At 38.4% G+C, this 26997-nt stretch overlaps 1 protein-coding gene across 1 annotated transcript; it reads left to right on the top strand.

Moving 5' to 3' along the window:
• Positions 1-507: 507 nt before the first annotated feature.
• SUCLA2 (succinate-CoA ligase ADP-forming subunit beta) lies at positions 508-25949 on the top strand. The gene is made up of 11 exons (XM_082076008.1): positions 508-662; positions 2877-3060; positions 13733-13832; positions 14026-14188; positions 16914-17042; positions 17495-17633; positions 19002-19163; positions 19245-19387; positions 22849-22969; positions 23272-23360; positions 25151-25949. The coding sequence occupies exons 1-11, from the start codon at positions 576-578 to the stop codon at positions 25223-25225; spliced, it is 1392 nt and encodes a 463-aa protein (XP_081932134.1). The 5' UTR covers positions 508-575; the 3' UTR covers positions 25226-25949.
• Positions 25950-26997: the final 1048 nt, after the last annotated feature.

The raw sequence follows: 26997 nt of genomic DNA, 5'->3' as shown, positions 1-26997 counted from the left end.
TTAGTGACGTGACCATACACACGCTAAATTGCAAAGGTGGAGGCGAAGCTTCGAGCTGCATGAGCCAGAAATGATTTTGGCGTCCCGGGCGGAGCAGCCTGGTGTAGGGACAGTGAAAAAGGGCTGTGGGATGAATACATAGAAATATTGGGTCTTCAGTTATGAGTAAAAGTAATGACAAATGTTGGATTTTGAAGCAAAACCGAGGTGGGGACAGCAGAAGGGAGCCAGGTCTGGCGGGGCGGGACAGTTGGGGCGGGGGGGTTACAACCCTTTTTAGGATCCCTGTCAGAAAATAACCTTTTTTTAAAACAAAAGTCGTTCAAAAACGAGAGGCTGGGAAGGCGGTGAGCTGCCCGCCCCGCCAGGGGGCAGCACGGCCGACCCGGGCATGGACGGGGCCCTCACATACCATAGAGTCGCCCCTCCCCCGGCGCCGCGGGCCGTTGTTATTGAGGCAGAGGAGTCGCGCGAGCATTTCCTGCTCCACCCCGTCCCCTCTGTCCCCCCCGGCCCCGTCTCGGTTTCAGCGCATGCGCGCCGGCAGGGGCACCTGAGGGCGGAGGGGCTCGGCTATGGCGGCCTCCATGATCTGCAGCCGGGTGTCGGCCGGGCTGAGGGGCAGCGGCCTCCGCGCCACGCTGGGCAGCGCCACGGCGAAGGTAGCGGCCTCGCGGGAGAGAGGGCGGGCCGGAGCGGGCAGGGCCGGGCCGGGCCGGGCCGGGCCGGCTGGGGTTGGGGTCACTCCGTGCGGAGTGACGGCGGGAGGAGCGGCCGCCTCAGCCCCCTCCTGCCGCCGTCCTGCCCGGCCCTGTGGCGGCGGCGGGGCTGGCAGCCGGTGCTCGGCTGTGGCGCGGGACCTCTGCAGCTGCTTGCTTGTGGCGGATCTTCCCGGCGTGGTTCCCCTTTCCTTCCTTTCCAGACTCCCCTCCCCTCACTTGCTTGGGAATCCCAGTGTTTCTGACTCGACCGCCACCTCACTCACACCAGGGCTCACACCAGTGAACGCCTTCCAGCTTGCATCTCCCCAGTCTCTGTTCTTGTTTCCTGAAAACGCTTTTTCATAGAATCACAGAATATTTTGGATTGGAAGGGACCTTCAGAAGTCATCTAGTCAAAGCACCCTACAGTGAGCAGGGACATCTTCAACTAGGTCAGGTTGCTCAGAGCCCTGTCTAGCCTGGCCTTGAATGTCTCCAGGGATGGGGCATCTACCACTTCTCTGGGCAGCCTGGGCCAGTGTTTCACCACCCTCATTATAAAACATTTTTTCCTCACATCTAGCTTGAATCACCCTTCTAGTTTAAAACCATTACCCATTTTTGGGGGTGTGGCCTTGTTTTGGTCTGTAGAACTCCTGGAACACAGTGCAAATAAATGATCTGGGGAGTCTGAAGTGTGTAACTCTCCCTACGACTTTCTTCTCCTTCCCCATATGGAGGAAGGTCGCACTGAGTTCCCCTCTCGTGTTACACGCAGCCCAGCTGATCAGACAGCGCCAGAAACAGCAGCCACAGCGGTCAGCACCTCTTGCTTGGGTTTCATGCCAAGGAAAGGGCTTGTTGTTTGCAGGAGGAATCCTTTAGAGCTCAAATAGGCTCTGTCTGTTTGCTAGCTTGAAATGTCCTGGTAAAGCTTCTACGTTGTCTGCATGTTTACTTTATTCAAAATAAAACAAAACGTTAAAAACATAGTCTACTAGAAACTTTGTAATACAGACTGATTTTTGTGCTACTTGTGCCAATAGTACCTACTGAAAAATAAAAAGTAAATGCAAAAATTTGCTTATATCTAAGTTCGTTTTTGTAGTCTGCATTGAATATCAGTGCTAATCTGCGTACATGGATTAGCTGAATTCAGTAGATTTGCTGTTTTATATGTGTATAAAGATCATGTTCCTATATCATGAAATGTGAAGAGTGCGGCAAACATTTTTTACTTTTGTGGTTGATAATTTTCTTGTTATGAAATACAGTTACTTTACAAGATACCCTTTGGAAAGGTATGTCTTCTTAAAAGTCCATGGGGTACCTTTTATTTTTTTTTAAAAAGCACTGCTCATGTAGTACCTCTTTTGATGTTTTCTCACTTTTTTTGCTTTATATGACAGAAATTCTTGGGGTTCTGTACATCACTTTTGCAGATGAAATTGAGACTCTTTCCACACTGTAATTTCCGGGGCTGAATATTAGGCATGTTTTATTTTACTTAGCATTTGAAATGATAAAGTTATCTCACACTTTTGGCACCCTCTGATTCAGTGTAGATGTTTGAAATGGGCCCTAAGTTGTTTTTTCTGTGTCATGATAGTTATGTGAAGGCTGAATTGTCTGTTCTGTAGCAAATTAAATTCACAGGGTACAACTTTTGAAGGTGGTATAACTTCGTTTCTGCTGCCTTTCCCCAGAACTTAGTTCTTAGTTTGGCAGGAGGCAATCTACCAAAACTTTTGAACTAATCTGTTCTGCATGCTTTTCTCTGTTCTCTGATGCTTTCAAACTTCCTCAAGATTCTTCTCCCTACAGATATATTCCTTAAAGTACTTAAATGCTAACTAAATACTTAAGAGTGTTTTAACCCTGTCGGTCCTTGTCACTGGTAGCAACTTCTCCAGCTCTTTCCCACTGCCCCAGTAAAGTCTCCCAAACCAGACCTGACATGACTGACTGATATGGAAGAATAATGTACAAATGCAGGATTAAGTGATCAGGTGTTTTCATTGGTACGCTAAACTGTACTTGTTTAATATGTAGACTTTATTAACCTAAACAAAGAGAGCAGTTTTTCCCAACACAGTCATTTTTTTGTTTGTGTTTTCTTTTTTTTTTTTTCCTTTCTTTTATTTTTCTTTTTTTTTTTTTTTCCTTTTCCTTCAGGTACTTGGTGGAAGTCCAGGAATACTCAATAATCATGGGTTTCAGGTGCAACAACAGCAACAGAGGCGGCTGTCACTACATGAATACCTGAGCATGGGACTGTTGCAGGAGGCTGGCATTTCTGTTCCACATGGAGTAGTTGCCAGGACACCAGATGAAGCTTACAAAATAGCAAAAGAAATAGGTATAATATTAAAGAGAACATATACAATATAGGCATGGGATTTATACATGGTGTAACTACTTTTTCTGTCTTTCCTGGTAAGACATTTCTGGAGTTCTGAATATACTGCCTCTTTAAGAGAGCCCTTTCCTGTGAAGCAACTTTTTTGCCAATTTGAGTATTTACTTTGGAGCCGACATCTTCCTTATATGAAGTTACCTAATGCTTAAGATTGCTCAGTGCACACTCATGTAGTGGAATAAGTTAAGTGACCTAGTTTTGAAGACACTTTTGCCTCTGTATTGGGACTGGTTTATAAAGCTAAACTGTTTATCTGAAATTCCAATGCGGAAGGACTTGATCCTATTTGCACTGAAGGCTGTGAACGTACATTTCAGGCACCATTGTTCCTGTAGCCCAAATGCTGCAGATACTTTTCCTGTAACTTGTGAGTCTTGTTTAGAAGGAATGGGGCAGGTTATAAACTGTATTAGCCTAGACTAATAGAACTACCTGAACTTATTTGATATGAGTAATAATCTCTACTTTGTGCAAATCATGGATTTCATTTTGCTCTCAAGCAAGGTTAGAGGAAATCTTGTGTGGAAAGGCTTCAGTGGTGGTGGCAGGTGAGGCTTCTGTAGTCCAAAATCTCGTATAGAGCAGAGATGTGAAGGATCCTTACCTTTGGGCTGTAGAAGAAGGGTAAAATCCTATTACTTTGTGAATGTGCTGTTCTGGCAGAATGCAACTACATGCAAGAGGGGGGAACTTTGATGGCTTCTAGCTATACGGTAAATTCCTGGCTCGCTGATGAAAAAGCATCTAATCTCTTTGCCTGGTGCTTAAATACTTACTTAGTAAGTATTTAAGATCTTAGATCTTTCATTTAAGACTTGATTCTGCTGATTGATTTGCCACTTTACCTGCTATGTGTCGTAGCAAAATTTTGGGGTTTGGTTTGGCAATAGCACCCAAGTCAACTTCTATCATTTCTGGCATTAATATTTGTGGGTTTTGTTTTTTTGTTTTTTTTTTTTAGCTTAGAGCTCCCTTTCCCCATAGGCTAATCATAGAGTTTTAATGGAGGACATTGCTTGTCATATTCCACTCCCATATGCACATACATTAATCTCGTTTCAACTCCAAATGGATACATTTGTAGTGATTCCCAGGTTATAGGTTTTGTTAGATTCAATTGAGTTTCCTGCGGATTTAATGCAAGAAATGACATCTGAAAGATAAGATATTTTTTTCTAGAGCAAGTTACGCTACTTTGTCATGTAGACAGAAATTGAAAAGCTGCTTTTCCTTCAGATCTGATGTCCTAGAAATTCAAGTATTGTCTGCCTGCCTTCTTTGTCTTGTTCTGATTAGAGAGTAAATGATACAAAATTATAACTTCATTAGTGTGAAATAAATGTGTTAAAATACTTCTGAGAATGGTTTAAAATTCAGTCCCTTGCCTTCTGTTAAGAGTGAGCTTGTAGCATGATTTAAACTTCACAAACTGGGCATACTCTTTTTCTTACATTAATATCTGCACAGACCTCCTGCTAGTGTCAAATGAGACAACCTTTACCTGTGGCTTTTCGATAGACAGCAAAGGAACTCGCAGGCCTGGATTCCTTTGTTTTGTTCCTTGTTCAGGGAGGAGAACTATGGCAAAGTAGGTCTGTTTCATAGCTAGTTTTTAGCTCTCTCTCATCCACATGGCTTCTCATAGGCTTGCCTTTTATCTGGAGTATGTGACCGTGTGTAGTTTCTTTGGGGTCAGAAGAATGAAATTGTGAAGTGTTTGAGTTGGCATCCTTCAGTAAGCCAGAATAAAGGAATTCAGGGCTTCTGGTTGTCAGCCATATACTTTAAGTTGGTGTGTGATACTGTGGCTTACTTTGGTACTTGAGAAGTGGAAGGGAAGACTTCGCCAAAGGACAACACACTGCAGCAGCTTAAGTATTTGAGGCTTTGCTCAAACATAGTCCAGAACTCATTCTGAATAGTGACAGGTTATTCTTTGCTCCAGTGTTTGAGATCTTTTTTTGTTATTGTAACCATTTCCCTACTATTTTTTGTTTGGTATGTACTTAAAAAAAAAAAGCAAACCAAATCTCTAGCAGGACGAAAAAAATCTTACTTTTTTTGGTCCACCTACTCATTGTTTATTTTTGTCATGTAACGGTTGTTGTCGGTAGATAGGAGATTATCTTTTGCTTCTTTTTATGTATTAAACTGGTTTTTCAAATATTTGTCTAAACTGTTACAAAGATAGTTGCTAATACTGCTTGCCCTGTCTCCCTTCTGCTGATCTACATGCTCCTGATAACCTTTAGTCAGAAACATGCTCTCTGTAAACTCAAGTTTGGCACTGGATTTCCTTCCTTTTGCAAATGCATCATTCCAGTTAGAAGTGGGTAACTTTTTATCCTAGTGTATAACAAATACAGCCTTCTCATTAACAGAGATTATCATAGTTCAGCTATGATTTGCATGCAATGATTCTTGTAATACTCTGAAGTTTCAAATGCTGAAAAAATGCGATTTTGAAGTTAAATTCTAAATAACCATACTTACTAACACTTTTTATCCTAGTGTATAACAAATACAGCCTTCTCATTAACAGAGTTTATCATAGTTCAGCTGTGGCTGTAGCTAAATCATTGTGGCCCTGTTGTGTGAACAAAGCCAAAGCCTAACCATACCAAGGATTATTATCATGTGAAGTTAACTAGTTTGTGGTAGAATCAAGCTGAGGCATGCAAATGTTGCAGTTTGCATTAGAGCCTAGTTCAAAGACTACACTAAATACTCTTTAAATAACAAAAATAATGAAATTTATTAGATTTTCATTCAAAGTGATGCTTATCTTGAGGTCCGAAGTTAGATGAAGTAGTCTGGAATCCAGAAAGGGTGCTTCCTCTCCACATCATAGTCTGTCTTGTACTAGGTATTTTTTCTGCTTAAGACCAAAGTGTCCTAAAGAGAGCGAATCATTTACCTATATGTGAAGTAATCTTGAAACATATTTGGAGTAAAAGACATTATCTGAACTTGCATTGTTTTATTTCCTATAACAGTTTTCTAATATTTTTAAAGGGAACTGAGATTAAATTAGATGTTGTGAGAAACTTTTGGGCAATGATAACAGATCACTTATGGTTTGAATATTGAGGAAGATAACTTTTTTTTTTTTGTTAAGGATTTGATTTCTGCAGCTATCGGATTTCTTACAAGTGCTTCTTTTCAGCTCCGCTAGCTGCATCTACAACTGATTATTGTTACGCTTCTATTTCTTGAAAATATTTTGTGTTGTGTCATGGCAAGGTTGGCCATTGTAATTATTACAATATTGATTTGTATATAGCTTTTTCTTTTCATATTTGTCTGGCTGTTGAGAGTCATCATTAGAATTTGGTACTTATCGCAAGCAGCTTTTTCCTATAAAGAGCCCTCAGTCTCATTTCAAGTAAATTGTTATCACATACTGGTTCATGTAACTATGTATTATTTTTAAATAACTACTAGTGAGTAATACAGTCCCTGGGGGCAGGTTTGGACCTCATATAAATGTCACTGCTTGCTTCATTTTCCTCCAGTAGTTCACCGTCTCCATTTAAGACATCCAGATCCCATTGGTGCCACTGAAAGAATGCATTCTTCTCAGAGCTAAGACTTGTATCTGGTGAAGTTTTAAATACTTTATTGATTAAAAAAAAAAGAAAGAAAGAAAAAAGTATTTTTAGTTCTTTGTGGGCTTTGCAATATGTGACTCTTCATATGTTACATGAGCATCTGACTTAAGTTTTGAAAGTCAGCTGAGTAAATTATCTTCCATAGTGTTGATAAGAGGCTGCAGAATGTATTGATTGTCTCTAAGTTTGTGGTTTCTTTCAGCCTATGCATGTGTCCCATCTAGTACTGTGACTGGTGCTGATTTAGAAGCCGATATGGATTTGTTATCAATTACATGACTAATGAGCCTAAAGACTATAGAAGAACAGATGCTTCATCAGTGTGATAGCAGATAGCTCAGCAGACCATGCTCTTTGAAATGTGTAATATTGCTGCTAAGCATCTATGGAAGTGTGTGTGTTGCTGTAACTGAAGGTTTGATGCTTCCTGTTAACTTTGTCTGTTGACAGTTGTGTGGAAGGGAGTGACACATTACATGCCTGTAGAAAAGCCTGCTTTTCTTTTATGTGAAGCATATATTTCTATTCATTATGATTCGAAAGGTAAGAGTTCTAAAGTGATTAATATCTTGAAGTAGCTTTTGTGTTCTGGTAGTTTTGTAGGACTTCAAGATAGTGAATCCCATGCCTTTATGCTCATGGCTGACTGTCGCATTTTAATAAAATAAAAAGCTGTACAGAACAGGAGGCGTTGAGAAACTGAGTGCATAACATTTCAGCTTTCTACGCCAGATTTCTTAAAAGAAAACTGAAAGCAATGGAGTCTGCTGTTATTTTTGCTATTGCAGTTTAAGAGATCTAGTCATTCTTCTTATCAGTGTGATTTATAAGGAATGATATTTTTTGGTATTCTTTTTACGGAATAATTCAAGTAATTAGCTTGGCTGCATTCCCGCAGACAGTTCTATGACCAAGAGATGTTCCTCTTCAGACCTTTTTAGTTATTTTTAATGTTTAAAGACCTTTCAGGTTCTTTTCAATGCTATTGTGTGTTGTTTTTTTTTTTTTTTTTCTATTGCTTAAACATACAACCTGTATCTTTCTTTTCTTTTTTTTTTTTTTTTTTTTTTTTTTAAAGTAATTTGTGTAAACCTGAGTGGATTATAAATAGGCTTGTTGATCTCAGGCTTTATTTAGTCAGAAACCAAAGTTTAGTACAATGTATACAATAATTTTCTTAGGTAGAGTACTAGCTTTTTCTTTATTAACTCATCAAAATAATAGGTATTCAATCACAGTGGCACAAAAGCTGGAGTGGTTTTCTTCTTAGTGTTTGCCACATTTTCCTTGCTAGTCTGTGATTAAGTTTTTTTATTACGCTGAAAGCTCACATTTAGTTTGTTCCTAGTACTTTCTGGTTGCTTTGCCATTATCAGTTTTCCCTGTTTGAGAATTATCTGCCTGAATATGTTAACTGCTGTCTTTTAGGTTATTTGTGGAGTCTGAAGCTCCAGAGCATTTATGCAGATGGGATCCTATTCAGTAGGACATGGATGATGATCTAAGGTGGCAAACCTGTGCAGAGATGTCCCAGGTGTTAAATAAAACCTGCTGCAGTGGTCAGTGCTAAGTGGGTTTTTTCCAGTTATGTTCCTGCTTTACCTGGTCAAAATCTCTAGATAACCAGCAGTAGAATCATAGAATGTCCTGAGTTGGAAGGGACCCACAAGGATCACCGAGTCCAACTCCTGTCCCTGCACAGGACAACCCTGCGATTCACACCATGTGTCTGAGGGTGTTGTCCGGTCTTTTCTTGAACACTGTCAGGCTTGGGGCTGTGACACCTCCCTGGGGGGCCTGTTCCAGTGCTCCACCACCCTCTGGGGGAAGAACCTTTTCCTAATGTCCAACCTGAATTTCCCCTGGCACATCTTCCTCCCATTCTGTCGGTTTCTATCTATCTAGAAACCAAACATTTACTTGAAGTCTGGCAAACACTACTTTTTTGGCACCCTAAGCTTACATTTTGCTTCAGCCTTTGCTTTCTTTTGTAGCACTTAATTCCTCTGGAGTTCTAATAGCAAAGCATGTTGTTGATAATAAATCACTAGTTCAAATAAGTTGTCTAACCAGTACATCCAATTTTTGACCTCTATATTTTGATTGCTTAACTTAAGATATTGCCAGAAACAAACCTGTCTGGTGAGTCAATGAAAAACTTGATGCAGTTGATTAATGTCAGGAAGTATTTGCGTAGAAAATAATGTTTTGTAATAAGCGTGAAACATCTTGTTTGCTCTCCTGACTGGTATGGTCCAGTCGGTGGAAGAATGAAGATTCCTGGCACATAGTTATTTCAGTAATCATACTTTTGATTTGCATGCGATGATTCTTGTAACACTCTAAAGTTTCAAATGCCGAAAAAATGCAATTTTGAAGTCAAATTCTAAATAACTGTACTTACTAACAAAACTCAGACAGTATACTCTGAAGAGATTCTCTGCCTGTGTTGGCAGAGTTATGGTCAGCACACTCTTTATGTTGAAACTGTTGATAATTGTTAGTTGCAAGCCCATCTTTTCCCTCTCTAATTCCAGTAAATACAACACTATTGTTTAAACTTGGAGATTTTATTGTATCTGTGCAACAAGGAAAAAAAAATGGTTTGTGTTATAAATGGAACTTCTAAATGCAGAATAACTGAGGCAAAAGAGTCTTGGTCCCTCTCCCAGGGTAAGTTTGTAGTTGAGAACTTGACTAGCACCTGTGTTATTAACCTGTCACTGCCTTCTACTGTTGTCTGTTTTGTCAGAACAAATTAGGCTTGCATAGTTATCATGAAGGTGTTTGTAATAGGTGAGAAGCAGTACTGCTGCTACAGCTAGCATTGGGCAGAGAAGTGGCCATTAAAATTATTTCACAAAAGTCAGAATGGAAACTTGTAAACAGAACATTTTATTGAAAAGTTGTCTGCCCTAATCATCAGACTTTCTACTTGCACAGAAAGCTTCAGAGATAAAAAGGAACAACAAGCTTTCTCGCCTCTTATTTGTGTTTTACTTAGATCAAAGCATGCATGTGAGGAGAAAGAGACCTTTCACCCAGTTTGAAAGCTTGGGTTATGAAATCAGAAATTATTCCTTCTAATCAGTAAACATTAGTATTGGTAGAAAAGAAGGTCGGGCTGTTTCCTGACTGTATTACTTTTTCACTAGCTAGTTAATAAAGCATTGTTGAAGATAAAAACTGTGGTGTTAATAATGTATAGGTTTCTGGTGTCCTAAACAGATGCTAGCTTTCTGTTTTGCAGATTCCAGGCACCTTCATCGGTCTCTAATCTTAATTTTCTAAACATTTCCTGATTATTTTCAAGCTGTTTTACTTCCATACACTTTTAGTGTTAATTGCCATTAGTACAGAAATGCAGCTCTTAGCAAACGCTTCTTCTGAGTTTCTTGCTTTGCATCTATAGCCTGCTTGCGAGACACTAGCTGTAGTAAAGGTTTGTTGTTTTTCTGTTTTACTGCCTGGTGTTAAGGCTTTACGATTTGTAACTGCTGCTGAAAGCAGATGTCCTGCTTTCTGTCCCTCGCACTTCAGTGTCCCCGTATGTGTGCTCGTCACACAGTGCCCAGGCTTATAGAAGTACTATCTGCTGGATTAGCTTTTGCCTTCAGCAGAGTTGTTCTTCTGATACACTCGAGACATGATTGTGCAAATGCTTATGCTGGCCTGAGAAAGGAGACTGGTGTGCAAAGCCAAGGACAGGAGGCAGGGTGTTGTTCTGTGGTGTAGGCTGCTGTAAACTCTACAAACTTTGTGTGTGGATACCTCTTCTGGGACAGAAACTGCTGTTTTTCATTGCAACAAAAGCCTAGCAGTATTTCAAAGCAGTGTAAGCAAAACAGAAGGGCACAACTGTTGATACCGAGTAGAAAACTGTGTTAGCTGCCGGTTTCTAAGTTTTTTGTTGGGTTACTGCCTATCAGTTGTTCTCTGCTGTGTCAGGTTGTGTGATAGTACTGCAGCTGTAACACTGTATATGAGATGTGTGACCAAATGCTTCTGTCTCCTAGTTTTAGGGTCACGTTAAATAGGGCCTGTAGGAAAATATGTTTATTGAACAATAAACTTTCTGCATTGGTTAAGTTAAGATTTTTGGGGTCATGTTATCTTGAATTTTGTTTTGGGTACATCTGTGCAGCTTAATTGTGTGTAAACATAGCTGGTCAAATAACCCTTGAAGTTTTATGTGTTTATGCAGTCAAGCAGCTAGTTTGCTTGTAGTGCTGCAGGAAAACAAATTACAAATCATTAATATCCTGCTTAATTAGTGCCCCAATTGCTGCATTATGTTGCATAAGGGATAGTCCAATGACAATTTTGTTATGGCCGAAAGTGACTGTGAAGAGTTTCAAGTTGTTTCTCACACACTTTTTTGGGATGTTTTTATATGTTACCGAAGTATAATCATGCATAATAATTAACTTCTTAAGAAATATCCCATGGGATCAGGCCATTCCTAACTGTCGTTTTGGGAATATCAGAGAGAATATCTCTGCCAAGTTCTTTTTGAATCTCTTAATCTAGCTTCATGTCTCCTGGCAGGCTTTACTATCTTCTGTGTAAAGAAGTGTCTTTTTTTTTTTCTTGCACCATTTTAAAATTGATTTCCTTTGGTAGGTGGTATTTGTTTTTGGCTGGTGTAGAGCAGGAAACAGAATGTTTGATGTAGTTGTGTGTTCTTGCTCTGTCCCTCACCAGGTATGGCCAAAGACCACAATCACATTCCTGCTTTGCTCTCCTTCAATAGATTTAAAGAAGTGTGAAGCTCTTTTAGTCTCTTCTTGTAAGGGAACCTCTTCATTTTATTGATCATCCTAGTCTTTCCCATTGAAAATTACTTTTATGATGGTGCCCAAGGCTAAATGTAGTGTTCCCAGCTGAGACCTTAATCAGAGCTTTAGTTTGCATCTGCTTCTGACTTGTTCAGATTCTGATCTTCATTTCTAGGAGGAGTAATTGCTACTAAGGAGTTGCCTGTGGGTGAACTTTGTGGCTTTCCTGAAAACTCAGTAGAAGCAGCTTTTACTTTCTGGGCTTAGTGTAGGAGATTAAAAGTAGGGTAGAGAAATAGGAGCCTCTCTTCTGAACATCCTACTGGATTGTAAGTTAAATCTCCTAATCTTGATTACTATCAGTTTTGAATCTTCTCAGATATAAAACTTGTGTAGAAAGCTCAAAACAATAAATTAAATAATAGTGTGAATATTTTATATCTTAAATACTTGAGTCACTTCAGTTCCTTGTAAAGGAGGCCAAATGGATCTTCTGTGAGCAAGGGAGCAAGTACAAGTGTGGTGGTGTGATGTGTTTTTTTAAAAAAATATTATTGTTTTTCAGTTCTCTTCACAAAGAAGACAGTATTTTCCTCTCTCTTTTATACTAACTATAGTAACTAACTTAACTAATAAGTTAAGGTCCTCCAAATTTTGTGTTTGTACGTACATACAAGGTAAATTGTGTTCAAATGGATGGAACTTTATTTTTAAGCTTGTGTGTTGGAGCATATGGCTTTATTTATCCATGAAACTACTATTTATAATCTTACTCTTACCTGAGGCTTAGTGTTTCCTTAAGCAAGCTTTTTACTTAAAGTAATTGCATAAAAGTTGGTCTCATGAATAAAAAAGGCCAAAGTCTTGTTTTACGTGACTTCTATAAAGCATGTTAACTTACTTGATTGCCAGTACTTAGCTATAAAAAAACAATTATCTTCAGAAACTGAATTACATATTAGATAATAGACTGTAGTAAGTCAACATATACTTGTGTATTTATAACCTTCATGCTTCTTGTGCCAAAGGACTTCATTGGTTGTGGATTCAGAGGTCTGTTGTTAGGTTGACAGTCAAGAAATAACATCTACAAGTAGTTAGGAGTAGTAACTTGAGCATTCCCTTTGCATATAGTCACTCTAGCTTGTGATATTCTGCAAGTTTAATATATCTGGCCAGGCAGGATGGAGGCCAAAATAGGAATTAGCACGATTTATTTGTGTGACATAATATTTTTCAGTATGCATAGCAGCTGTTTTTTATAAGTACTGTAATTTTTCTGGGGCTTTTCCATGGCTGCCTTTTCATATCTTAAGAGAAGAGCAAGTTCGTTCTTCACTTGAAAAGACCAGAGTGGCTCAGCTAATGGTGCCATGAGAAAAGATGGGATATGCTGCACAGGTGCGAACAGGGCAGCTCTTACATCTTGCAGTGTAGCTGTTCACTGCAGTGTATTGATTGTAACTGAACTTTAATAATAACTCAGGGCTGTGTTGTACTTCCTTTATCACCTTTACTGACTTGATGAAACTTTTTCTTGCTTTCTGTCTTTCAATGATGCTTCAGAATATCTGAGTTGATGTTGATTATGTTCTCTTACTTTTTGAACCTAAACACATAGTCTCCTCTGCCTAGAAGAATATTTTGAAAAAGGGCTTTTAAAACCATTAAATGCAACTAAAGGACTCATTCTGCCTATTCTGGGAAAAACAGTAGATTTGCTTAGGCCTCTGACTTCTGCAAAGCACTCAAGCTTATGCATCAGTGCTCTGCTCAGTGGAAGCCGTAGTGACCTGCAAGTTGACTTGAGTAAGTGCTATTGTTACGTATCATTGCTGAGAAGATAGTGGTTACAGATATTGGATGTTTGTACTTGACAGAAGAAAACATTGGATTATGGTGTTTTGGATATTCAGTTTCATCTTGTGAGATACTAGTGTCTTCATAATTTGTGATTCAAACACACATTAAAGGTGTATCAGAACACTCAAAGTATCAACAGTTTCGGATACTGACTCAGCAAAGTTTGTTCACAGAACAGCCTGAAGCTGCAATTTATGGATGGTTTGAGACTTTTGGAATAACCTGTGTGAGTTACAATACAGTCTTTGATTCATGTATTTGAGTGTTGGATTGGGGGTAATAACAGCCTTTATTATTTTACCTGGGGCAATTTGTTTTAGTTGTCACAGATGACAAATGCTGGGTTTTCTTTCATTCCAGGTTCAAAGGATCTTGTGATAAAAGCACAGGTTTTAGCTGGTGGTAGAGGAAAAGGAACATTTGAAGGTGGCCTCAAAGGAGGAGTGAAAATAGTTTTTTCGTAAGTTCTTTCTAAATTATCTGAGCAAGTGGAAAAACTTAAAAGTTTCACATTATAAATTGAACCTGCTGCTTAGTTTAAAATCACTATTTTAATTATTAGCCTTAATATACCAAAAATTAGATTTTTTTTTTTATGCTGCTTTCTGTTTTTCCAGCAGTTTTTGTCACATTCTGAGCTTCTTTTATTCTAGTCCAGAAGAAGCAAAAGCTGTCTCCTCCAGAATGATTGGAAAGAAGTTGTTTACCAAGCAGACAGGAGAAAAGGGCAGGATATGCAACCAAGTATTTGTCTGTGAGCGCAGATATCCCAGGAGAGAATACTATTTTGCAATAACAATGGAAAGGTCGTTTCAAGTGAGTAATATTAAAAATAGAAGTAAACTAATTAACTTGTTGTAGCTGAATTTAAAAACCAAACAAAACTGTTTACTGTACTGGTCACTTGCTTTTGAAAATCAGAAATATACATGAGCTATATTTTGTTTCCTAGTATCTCTGTCTATATGATTGCCTTAGTGTTTAAATGCTTTAAAAATGTAATGCTGTGATTTACATTTAAGGAATAATATCAGTAGCCATAACTGAAGTTCAGAGTCATATGGCTGAAGGGGAGATGGGTGGAATGGGGGAGTTATTTTCATTTTGATGTTAGTTTGTGCTTATCTATCAGATACTTCTATTAGACTTTAGTTTAAAAATACAGCTATGTGTGTGCATGTACATGTACACACTATTTAAGAGTGTTAGGAATGTGATAAGTAAAAGTATTTTGGAAGAGCCAGTGGTTCTGGATAAATCAAACATCCTCTTTCTCCAGTATGTAGAGGTTCCTAGAGGTGCACAGTTGTGTCCCTCAGTTTTGAGAGTGCCAGTATCTTTCCTACCAACTCCGGAGTAATACTACTGTAAAACAATGTGGGCCTAGAAGTCTGTTTTCAGAGCTTTCAGGAAGATGAAAGCCATACTCTTTCCTGCTTGTACGTTCTGTATGTGTGGATATGTAGTCTTTTAGCCTACAATACAAACCCAGTTACTGGAATATGTCGATGTATTTTCTGACAGACTAGTGTTTCATTATGGAGTGTAGAGCTTGAATTGCTAAATACCTTCAGCAAAGCCAGGGTAAAGGAGATCTTGGAACCCTTTTTTCTGAAGCTCAGCAGAAACTGGGATTTGTCTGTCCAGATGCTTAAGAGTTTGCAGAGGCACTGCTCTTGGTAATCGGAGAGTATCTCTGGTATGAGTAAGAAATAGTTTTCTGTGGAGAAATGAGGAAACTAGTCTTAATCTCTTTTTTTTAAATTGCAAAATTAGGGGTTCAATGTTGTATTGTTTCTTTCCTCTTCGTCTGTAGTGTCCTTTCTGATAGGAAGGTATTGGTTGTGTTGGATTTTAGTACAATTATATTATTAGTGTGCCTACATTCTATTATACTCTATTATAAGCTGGGAAGATCCAAATGCTATGGTACACACTCCAGTTTTACCACAAGGTGGCATTAAAATACTGCAAATGGCAGGAATTTATAATCTTAAAATTGTGTACTATTCAAGCAAGCATCCCAGTGGAAATAAAATTTACAGTAACTGATTTAAGCAAATTATATAAAGAAAAGAAACATTTTTCTAACTTGCTCTTGTATAAAAAATATCTTATTAGTGTATACAGAGCATAGCTGTGTGAATTATTGTCTTGATTGGGATGTACTTTGTTTTTACTGGTGGCTTTATAAGTCATGTTTTCAGATGTGCTTGTAATTGCTGTGACTTTTCTAGGATGCTTATGATGAGGAAATGCCTTTCAAAAGAAGGATGTGTGAAGGTTGAATACCAGACTATGTATTCCTGGTGTTACTGCAAAACTCACCCTTTAAGGGAAGGAAAAAAGTCTGTAAAATAGGCAGTTGAAAGTGGAACTTGATGTCTCGGGTGTCAAGATGTCTTATGTTTTAAGCAAAACTGTTCACTTTGGTCAGTTCTGTGGAACAATGAGTTGGTTTTATAATGTGTGTGTAGCTTCCTGCCTCTGTTCAGGAAATGAATATCCAGAAATGTTCATTGGGTTGAACTTGTTGAACCTAGGATAATCCACCATCTCTATGTTTCCATTTGGAAGGATGTCAATGGAATGACAGTGGGATGGGTATCACTCTCTAACCCAGTGTTGCATTTTCTGTAACTATTGGTCGATAGTTACAAGGCTGTTTAATGTTTAAGTCCTGTGCTGATATGAAATGCTGCCTTAGTACAGCAGCTGTCATAATCCACACACAGTGGTGATAAGGGTAGGTAGGTTTAAATGATGCAAGTATGTCTCTACTGTAAACTGGAGGACTGTTCCCATGGGGAGGGATTTTTAGGTTGCATGGTAGTGAGTCCTTGATGCTTTTGTTGAGATTTAGATCACTTTTAAAAAAAATCTCTGCTGCAAATGTTATCAGTTCTGGTTTCTTAATTTATTTTATTATTGAATAATTGAGATCAGTTTTGTCAGAACTCTGTAACTTACTTTCAGTGACGCTATATTTACTGAGTTTTGTGATCCTGCTGAACAGGAGTAGTTTGCAGTAATTTGTCGCTAGGTTCTGCAGACCTAGGTTTGTCCTTGGAGTTGGAGCTTGGCAGGATGAATAAATGAGTGCCTGGCATTCAGTGTGTGTTTGGGTAGGGGTGAGTGGAGAAGGGGGAGCTGAAAAGGCTGTTCTTTTCCTGGTGACAACCTAGAACATAAAATGTATATAATTATTAAGTTGAATCTTTCTATCAGAATTTAAAACTAGTATGTCTGTGTTAATAGCTCTGCTGCAGTATATACAAAGGAAACTTTTCCTTGTAATAAGAAATTCAACTCAGCGTAGACCTTAAAATTTGCAAAGTGTTATTAAAAGGTATTATATACATGTGTTGAATAGAGAATAACATTCTCCTCAGTAAAAGCATAACAGTACAATGCCCCCCCCCCAAAAAAAATCCAACTAACAACAAGGTTTTATTGCTGTGAGATATCTTATGAGAAGAGCTAAGTTTCATTTGTGTGGTATAAAATTACTTATGCCTTTTTTTTTTCTTTTTTATTCTAGGGTCCTGTGCTGATAGGCAGTTCTCAGGGTGGCGTCAATATTGAAGATGTTGCTGCAGAGAATCCTGATGCGATAATTAAGGAACCCATTGATATAGTAGAAGGCATAAAAAAGGAGCAAGCTGTTAGGGTAATTGTTAATGTGGAAAAGTACACATTAGCAAGGGTGGGAGGGTCACTTCTAAACTTTTTGAAGTGTGCAAGCATTGAACCTGCTGAGTTGTCTCAAACCATTTTGAAACAGACTTGAACTAGATATTTAAGTATTTTTAGGTGATAGTCAATGTGAATCCAATCCTGCATAGCAGTGCTTTATCTAGCTTTTATAGAGCTCTGTAAAGGCACATGATTGTGACTTTTTACTTGCTCTTCTTCAGGATAAATGCAGTGTTTTGTGTTGAAAACAATCTTTTAAAACCCAAGAGTCACCTTTTTTTTTTTTTTCCCCAGGAAGACAGGAGAGGTTCTACATCTATAAATTCAATTGACACTGAATTATATAGCTAAACTGGGCCATTCCTAATTTGTAACTAAATCAAACTCCAAACATCAGTTAACTGATAACCAATTTTTTACTTTCAGCTTGCCCAGAAGATGGGATTTCCTTCTAATCTGGTAGATGAAGCAGCTGAAAACATGATCAAATTATATAATCTCTTTCTGAAATATGATGCTACCATGATAGAAATAAATCCTATGGTGGAAGATGCATCAGGAGTTGGTAATGGTTTTTTTTGTTTCTTTTTTTTTTTAATTTGTGTAAGAGTTTGTCATTTTTGTACATCTAAATTAGTGGCTTTGCACTGCTAAAACTTCAGCTGTATAGAGCAAGAGGACTTAGCATTAGCACGGTATGTTGAAAACCAAATTTAATAAAACTTACAAATTTGAAAATCTAAGCATAGTAGATATCTGCTCTTAAGTGGTAAGTAGGATTTTAAGTTTAAAGAGCTTCCTGTTTTTTATTTATTAAAGATGAACACATCTTCCAGTCTTGAGTGTTTGGCTACCAAGTATAAGACATTCCTGGAAACTGGGTCTTTTCAAAATTCATAAATCAAAACTGGAGCCATCTTGTGTATTCAAAGTTGGTAGTGAATAGATAACCAGAATAGCAGCACCTTCTAGAAATCTCCTGCCTTTACTTGGGCATGAGAATGATTGGTTGAATTTGATGCTTGATGTATTGAAAGACTTTGGGTGTTTGTGGTATCTTGATGTTTATAAGGTTTTTAGCATATCCAGTTGCAGAATAGTTAGTTGATGTTCAATCACAGCCAGTTCTCCTCTCACCAAAAAATAAGCCCATGGAACATATTTGTACTTGAACTCAGCTACAACAGTTTTAAATTTAAACATGAATGTAGCTCCTTCATCAAAGCTTACAGTTACTCTATTGTTACTGTTTTTCTTAATAATATTGCTTAGATGAACAGTAGGGAGCAGTCTCTCCCGTCTGTTTCTTGTGCCTTGTCATTTTTATATCATCTGTATTGAGGGGTAGAAATGAAGTGTCACATTTGTACAGAGAGAAACTTAGTTTTCATGTAAAGAGTACTCTAGGTTTTCCACATCACCCTGCTATTAATATATCCAAGTGAAACTTACTTTTATGTGTATTCTTTTGACACCTTTTCTTCAAATTCAGGTGTTTTTTCATTGTGTTTTTCTGTACTTATGTGCATGCACATACAATATATATATTTAATCTAAAAGCAGAAAACTAAGAGTGAATAAAAAAACCCAAACCAGAGACCTTCCTTAGGGATTAATTTTATGCCAATTACTAAAACATAGTTTGCTTAGGTTTATCAGCTTGTAAGCCTTTTTGTTTCTAGAGTATTTCAAGGAATCAGTTATCTTCCCTTTTTGTGCAGTTAAAGGGACTTAACTGATTGTGCGGGTCAACTGGAGAGAATCTTGTACTTACAAGCAGTGCTAAGTGTGTCTTTTCAGCAAAACTTGGACTGCATGAGCTAGCTGCCAAGTTTGACTTAACATACTTTAACATATCCATGTAATAGTTTAGCTGTTATTCTAGTATTAAATGATGGTCTGTTTCTTTTTTTTTTCTTTTTTTTCCTTTCAGTGATGTGTATGGACGCAAAGATAAACTTTGACAGTAATTCAGCGTATCGTCAGAAGAAGATCTTTGATATGCAGGATTGGACACAGGAAGATGAAAGAGACAGGCAAGCTGCAAAAGCAGATCTCAACTATATAGGATTGGATGGAAACATAGGCTGCTTAGGTATGTTCTATTCAATGAATTTTAAATGACGTAATGGATGTATAGACCAAATTCCTAAATGTGTTCTTTATTCTCTTGTAGTCAATGGTGCCGGTTTAGCTATGGCCACAATGGATATAATTAAACTTCATGGTGGAACTCCAGCAAACTTCCTTGATGTTGGTGGTGGTGCTACAGTGCATCAAGTGACTGAAGCCTTCAAGCTTATTACCTCTGATAAAAAGGTGAGAGAAGAGTCAGTATATCAAGGTCCTACACAGTGGCAAAACAGGCTGTGATTTGAAAGACAATACTTAGTGTGTGTTCTCCAGAAAACATCTTTTTATAAGCATGAAATTAAAAAGGGAAGAAAAAGGAGATGTTACATCTTGGTGCAAATTAAGATGGCCTGAAAACCTGTTGAATTTTTTTCCCTTTTTTAAAAAATAGGCTCTTTGACTGTGTACTGAGTAGGCAGTTTTGTGTCCTCCGTTTGATGTTACAGCTGTATTTGAATCTTCCCAGAAATCTTTGAGGCAGAAACTTCAGGCTGTTGAGCCTGTTTTGCAGCTGGGTCTGTTCTATGCATAGGCTTGTAGAGATGAATGTTCACTTTGCTGTGCACAAACAACTTACTAAGGTGCTAATTGTATGCAATCTAAGATAAAATAACTTTGTAATGGATTTGGAATCACAGAATCACAGAATCGACTGGGTTGGAAAAGACCTCAGAGATCATCGAGTCCAACCCTTGGTCCAACTCTAGTCCGTTTATTAGATCATGGCACTAAGTGCCATGTCCAATCTCAGTTTAAAAACCTCCAGGGACGGCGAGTCCACCACCTCCCTGGGCAGGCCATTCCAATGCCTGACCACTCTCTCTGTAAAGAATTTCTTTCTAATATCCAGCCTAAATTTCCCCTGGCAGAGTTTAAGCCCATGCCCCCTTGTCCTATTGCTAACTGCCTGGGAGAAGAGACCAATCCCCACCTGGCTATAACTTCCCTTCAGGTAGTTATAGAGAGTGATGAGGTCACCTCTAAGCCTCCTCTTCTCCAGACTAAACAACCCCAGCTCCCTCAGCCTCTCCCCATAGGTCTTATGCTCAAGTCCCTTCACCAGTCTTGTTGCTCTTCTCTGGACTCGCTCCAGCACTTCAATGTCTTTCCTGAACTGAGGGGCCCAGAACTGAACACAATACTCCAGGTGAGGCCTCACCAATGCAGAGTACAGGGGAAGGATCACTTCCCTTGTCCTGCTGACCACGCTATTTTTGATACAGGACAGGATACCGTTGGCCTTTTTGGCCACCTGGGCACACTGATGGCTCATGTTGAGCTTCCTGTCAGTTAGTACCCCCAGGTCTCTCTGTCTGACTGCTCTCCAGCCACTCTGCGCCCAGCCTGTAGCGCTGCAGGGGGTTGTTGTGACCAAACTGCAGCACCCGGCACTTGGCCTTATTGAACTTCATCCCATTGGAATCAGCCCATTTTTCCAGTCTGTCCAGATCCCTCTGCAGAGCCCTCCTGCCTTCCAGCAGGTCGACACTCCCTCCCAACTTGGTGTCATCAGCAAACTTGCTGATGATGGTCTCAGTCCCCTCATCTAAATCGTCAATAAAGGGCATTAATGTTTTGTTCTATCAAAAGGTTATGAGAAGTGTCTGAATGTTATTAAAATATGAAGTTGTTTGAAACTAGAGGAAGAGCTTTACCATCCGAGAAGGACACTGCAGGGACTGTATTGATGAGAGAGGTGATTATCCTAGTGGGGACTCGATGACAGTTTAGGACTTTTTAAAAAGAAAGAAAAATATGAAAAAGAGGTAGCTGAAAAAGGTGGGAGAGACTTGCAGGACTTGGTAGTGGTGTGCTACTTTTGCACCAGAATTTTATGCAGCACTTGCTCATCTTTGGAAAGGGCCAGAAACAAGCAGTGAGTGATGTTCCAGACAAGCTTAGTCTCTTTCCCATTGAAAAGATTTTTGTAAACAAATACAAGGTCTGACACACTCTTCAATAGTGTTTCAGAATCATTTAGCTTGGAAAAGACCTTTAAGATAATTGAGTCCAACCACAAACTGAACACTGGCAAGTCTACCTCTAAACCATGTCCCTAAACACATCTACACACCTTTTAAATATATCCAGGGATGTTGACTCCAGCATGTCCCTGGGCAGCCTGTTCCAATGCCTGACAACCCTTTTCATGAAGAATTTTCTCATAATATCCAATCTAAACCTCCCCTGGCACAACTTGAGGCCATTTCTTCTCATCCTGTCGCTTGTTACTTGGGAAAAGAGGCCAACACCCTGTACTCTCCAGCCTCCTTTCAGGTAGTTGTGGACAGCAATCAGGTCTCCCCTCAGCCTCCTTTTCTCCAGGCTAAACAGCCCCAGTTCCCTCAGCTGCTCCTCATCAGACTTGTTCTTTCTTCATGGTCTTTCAAGAAACTGAGGTAAGAGTGAGGGGCACAGAGCACCTGAATTACAGAGAGAAGATGAGAAGGAAGAATATGGGGATTGTTGATTTGGAACAATTTCTTGCAATGATAATTCTCTGCTGCTGCATGGACGTAGTGTCCAAACAGAGTTCTTAACATATCTTTCCTTTTCTGCCTTCCTTCAGCTGCTCACTGTTTTATCAAAAAACTATAACTGTCGCTGGAACTCCTGGTGCTGAAAGTGAAACAGCAGCACAGCCCACTGGTGTCACAGACCGCACCCTGGCTACATTCTGGGTTCAGTTCGGGTGGTGTTTGGAACAGCCTTCTGGGGTGCCAGTCGAAGTTGCTTCTACCCTTTAGTAGCAGTAGCAAGAACAATGTCACACAAATGAGCTAGTCGAATTGCAAGATAATGAGAACCAAGCTATTGTTTATTAACCAGTTGCACATTAATATTTTGTTTTGTTAAGTTTATTCTGTCCTCCAAGGCTGTCTACCCATTTTTGCTCCTACTTTATTGCATTTTTCACCATTGACTGTGTTCTTTTTACCCCTCTTTTCCACCACTTGAGTAGGAAAAGACTTTCCCTTAACCTCATGCTTAGTCCTCCTGAATAAAACGTATTTCAGATAGCTTACCTCCAAGCATACTGGTTTTTAAGTAAACTGTATAAACATTGTCTTGTGTGTGGGTTTTGTAAATTTTCTGTGTTCTCTAGCATGGCTTCTTCAGTATGTGCAGGTACTGGTGGTGGAGGTACCTCTGCTGGAATAATGTTAGAAATGGAAAGATAAACAGTTGACAAATGACTTCATTCACGTTTTGTCTGTTTGACTTGCTTGAAGAAAATTGAACAGCTCTCTTTATTAATCATGCTCAGAATATTCTGAAGTAATGGACAGTGATGGCTTTATAAACAAAATGAGTGTGTGTCTTTTGCAGTAGCTACACAGAATACACACTGTAAGAGAAGTGGCTATTGCCTGCAACTCAGGCTGGATTGAAGGACAGTGTGGAAGATTCCTGGGACAGGCATTTTTGCAACAGGGTTTTTTCTCAAGTAACTGTTCTGCTGTGACTTTATAGAAGTGTACTTATGTTGCTGATGTTCTCTAGAACAGAAGTGTTCCCCATCTTTTGCAGAGCCCCTCATTACACTTATGGAGTTTAAATTTTCCTTAGGCTGAAAGGCTCAGTGCTGCTTTTGTCTGGTGTGCCTCTGGCCATTTTTAATGTGAATATTGTAATTGATTCTGTAGGTACTGGCTATTCTGGTAAATATTTTTGGTGGCATCATGCGATGCGATGTGATAGCACAAGGCATCGTAGTGGCAGTGAAGGATTTGGACCTAAAGATACCTATTGTGGTACGGTTGCAAGGTGAGTGCGCTTCAGTACATGTTAAATATATTTGTCCATGTTAGCCAATCATTTTGAGCTTATATATTGCGTAGCAAGTTGCCTGTAAGCTGAAGACTGTGGAAAAATAAGGCAAACCTTGAATTTGGATGATGATTGGCAAGTTAATAAAAAGAGTTTCTCTGCTTTTATAACTATTAAAGTTGTTGTCTTCTAGATTTATTCACAAATTTACTTTTGGAACAGACTTCTTAAAAATATATGAGAATACTCTGGTAGTAGTCTCCTGTTCAATAAGAATGGCATTTTATCTGTTTCTTAAGGTACACGAGTTGATGATGCCAAAGCTTTAATAACAGCTAGTGGCCTCAAAATCCTCGCGTGTGATGACTTGGATGAAGCTGCAAAAATGGTAAGAAAGCTGGTTACAGGTACCCTTTTCAGAACACAGCACCTGTTGCAGAATATTGAAAGCTGAAACTCTGTTAAATCAGCTAAAGGTAGCTTAGGTTATTATCAGGGCCTGAAACGAATGTTTTACAAATTAATAAGTACATATTTTGTAAGGAAAAGAACTAAGCAGCTGTTATACCCCAGAAATTTCTGTGTTGGAGACTCCCCCCCCCCCGGCCCCTGCCAAGCACATTAAAAAATAAGTTAAAAAAACCCCAACAGCAAAAGCAAAGAAAACAACAACAACAAAAAACCAAACCAAACAAAAAGCCAACAAACCCCAAAATGAAAACAAAACCAAAACAACACAAACTAAAACCTCAGTAAATGACAAGATGAGTCCCTCTCTTTGGTAGGGGAATGGCTAAGAGCTTAGCTTTATTAATTGAAAAAAATACTTTCATTTAGGTAACTGAAAAATGCATTGTAACACTTCCTTTGGTAGACTACTATATTTCAGTGTGCATGATTAAAAATGACACATAGTTGATTGTCCTTATAAGATAATTAGATATTCAGACAGGTTGTTTGTGATTTTTTTTTGTGTGTATGTGTTTGGTTTTTGCTTAGTTTCCTGGTGTTTAACCTCTAGAAGCAGCTGTGAATTGCTTGGAGGAAGAACTTATTTAGCTGGACAGTATGGCCCACTGTTTGAAGGAGTAGAATTAAGATCTGCTAGGCTGATCAAGCTTTGGTTAGGTCAACAGAAATCTTCCCTAGCAGTACATACGGGTCTTTAAGCTGTATATTCACCTATGTGATGCATCTTCTAAAGTTGCTGCTGAATCTAAAGTTCTCAGCTGAATCATGGTGCCATGCACATGGAGTTCAAATTAGTTTTGTGATCTTCAATTACCTGTGTCTGTAGAAGCACTTTTTGAAAGGCTTATAGTTGTTCTTATATGTTGCTGATAAGGTAATTCTTTAAACAGGTTTACGTAAGGTGATGCCGTGAGGGGGATAAACAAATAGATGAGGATAGATCAAAGTAATTAGCTGAGCATTCAAAGCAGTGATTGTAACCAGTGATGTTCGAAGTATTTTTTCCTACCTAAATAGTTAACAACTATCTGCAAATTATTCTAGTGTATTAATACTTTTGGTGCTTTCCAAGTTAGGTAATGTGAGCAAGAAAAACATATTACAAATGTATAGCAAGAGTAAAGATGAAAATTTTTGATCTGCAAAAAATTAGAGGGTGGATCTTGTATCGCAGGAAAACTTACAGTTCTGAATTTTTTTTTTTTTTTCCTAAAGAACCACTTAGTTATAATATTTGATTCTAAGCAGGAAATAATTGATAGAGCTTTTGAGTTATTGTGCCAGAGAAATTGAGGCTCTATAAGTTATCAAAATAAGATCCAGAAATGCTTGCAACAAAAGCTCAGAGGAGACATAGCTTCTAGATATATAGAATCTCTTGTGAGTGGGTACCCAACATCTCTCAGGAAAATGAAGTAGCACATAAACTTTAAAACTTGTAGCATTTTGTCAAGGTACTTGGTTGTAAATGAGAACCAGACATTGTATAACTCAGTGAGGTGTTTTCTAAAAGACTTGACTGATCTTTCATGCAGAAGTTAAGAAGCTCCGGACTAAGTTATAATCTACTACCTGCCCCCTGCCCACCCCTCCAGCCCCTATTTAAGATGTTGCTGATCCTCTGCCATTATTTTGTTTAAAAAGATTGGTCCAGCTCACTCAAGTTGAGATTGTTTTGAAGTTAAGTCTTGATTTTCTGTTTTTCAGGTGGTGAAGCTCTCTGAAATAGTCACCTTAGCAAAACAAGCTCATTTGGATGTTAAATTTCAGTTGCCAATTTGATCTGAGAAATGCCATGCCAGTGTCTAACATGCTCTCTGAAATACTGTGTTCTGTGAGATATTTTTCTTTTTGTGTGTGGAGGTTTTGGCTGTTTGACAGGCGCACAAACTGAAGTACCTGGTGTTTAATGTTAACATTCAGAATGGTCAGAGTTCTTGTAAGAGCATGTGTTGCTGATATTTAGCCCTTCTTAGTTGTTGTTCTCAAGCCTCCGGCTTCTGCTGCAGAATGTCACTTGCAATATACTTCTGCGTTGTCCAAAGTAAAGCTTCTGGTTGAAAAATCATTATTCTGAAGTTTCTTTACTTGTAAATTTGTATTAGCCTTGGTTAAAATAAATATGACTAGATTATCTAGTTGTCCAGGTGGAGAAATGTATTGAAACGGTATTTTATATTGGAAACAGTTGTACTTAGCAGTATAATGGACATGAGCACATCAATCATTATTTATGAACAGGTGCATTTGAACTTGATCAGAAACATTTTTAGGAGTGCTTCAATGAAGTGGCTGGTAATTCTTCTGGACAACATGTTTAATCACTACAAAATATACTGTAGCACTTAGATTTTCACGATTTCCGGCCCTTACAAAAAAAAGCATTGTGTAGTTTTCTATATGAACAAGAATTTACCAAACTTCAAGGAGAAAGAATACATAGAGAATTAAAATGTCTATTGTACATCACTAATAAAATTGTATATTAATAAAATGTCTCCCAAAATGTCTACTGTCTTTTTCTTTATGTGCCACCATTTGGATAAATTGCAAATATTCATGGCTTAAACCATAATCTAAGATAGCAAGCTAGAAGATTTTTAGGAGTAAATTTACAGTAGTACATATATTAATTTTTTTGTTCTCCTTGAATTGCATTGTGTGGTTAAAAACATGTATTCATGCTGCGTTGAAAAGTTTGGACAGTTATCATACATATAATGTCTTATTAAAGTGGCCGTAACTGATCTCTGCACAAATACACAGGGAAATGTTGCTTCTACTAACAAATCAAGTCTTAGCATTACAAAGAACTTGGAATTTGGATGATGATCCATTTTCTACTTAGTTTCCAAACACTGTTGAATTATGATGACTCATTTTTGTTTGTATTTTGTAGGTTGGTTTGTTTGTTTGTTTAAAATGCTATGTTCTTGGCTAATGATAGTGTAGTTTTATCAGGAAATAATGAAGACTTGTCTATGGTGGCATTTCAACAAGGGAAATCCTATGATCGTGAACTAAAGACTTAAAAGGATTATATGAAATGTGGGGAAACTTAGCCATTTATACACAGTTGTGAGGTAAGTAGGGTGATAAATGAAGAAACTTTCAACCAGCATGGTATATTTCCATAGTTTTTGCCGTGCTAAAGAAAACCATCAGAAATTAAACCTGCTATGAATTTAAACTGGATTATTTTCAATTCTAGTTGTTTTCTCACAACTGCCTATTGTGTGCTCTCAATCCAGCATGCTAAAGTGGGCTTGTGGGTATGCTTGGAATTGCTTTTATTCAATAGCCTTGAATAGATTTGCAGAGATAACTAGTTTGAATAGATTTGTTGAGCAATTAATAATTTAGAGAATATAATTCACTTGTAGCATGTGGGTTTGCTTTCAGCCTTTTTTCACTTTTAAAATCTTTTCCAGGTTTGTAAGGAGGTAATTTTTTTTCTAAACATACCTAAACATACCAGTGGAATTATTTCTAAATCAGAGGGAGGAACCATAAGACAAAAGTGACTTAATTTGGCTAAAATGACAAAATGGTCT

The sequence above is a fragment of the Streptopelia decaocto genome (genome assembly GCF_964273445.1).
Source record: "Streptopelia decaocto genome assembly, chromosome: 1".
Taxonomy (NCBI): domain Eukaryota; kingdom Metazoa; phylum Chordata; class Aves; order Columbiformes; family Columbidae; genus Streptopelia; species Streptopelia decaocto.
The sequence above is the reverse complement of the archived record's forward strand: the minus strand, read 5'-3'. Positions and strand labels throughout refer to the sequence as shown.

What these genes read in the sequence shown, in the direction of transcription:
- SUCLA2 (XM_082076008.1), top strand. Translation starts at nt 576, where the DNA reads ATGGCGGCCTCCATGATCTGCAGCCGGGTGTCGGCCGGGCTGAGGGGC. An exon ending in GGAGTGAAAATAGTTTTTTC is followed by an intron (nt 13,833 to 14,025) that starts GTAAGTTCTTTC and finishes CTTTTATTCTAG; the next exon opens with TCCAGAAGAAGCAAAAGCTG. An exon ending in AAAAGGAGCAAGCTGTTAGG is followed by an intron (nt 17,043 to 17,494) that starts GTAATTGTTAAT and finishes TTTTACTTTCAG; the next exon opens with CTTGCCCAGAAGATGGGATT.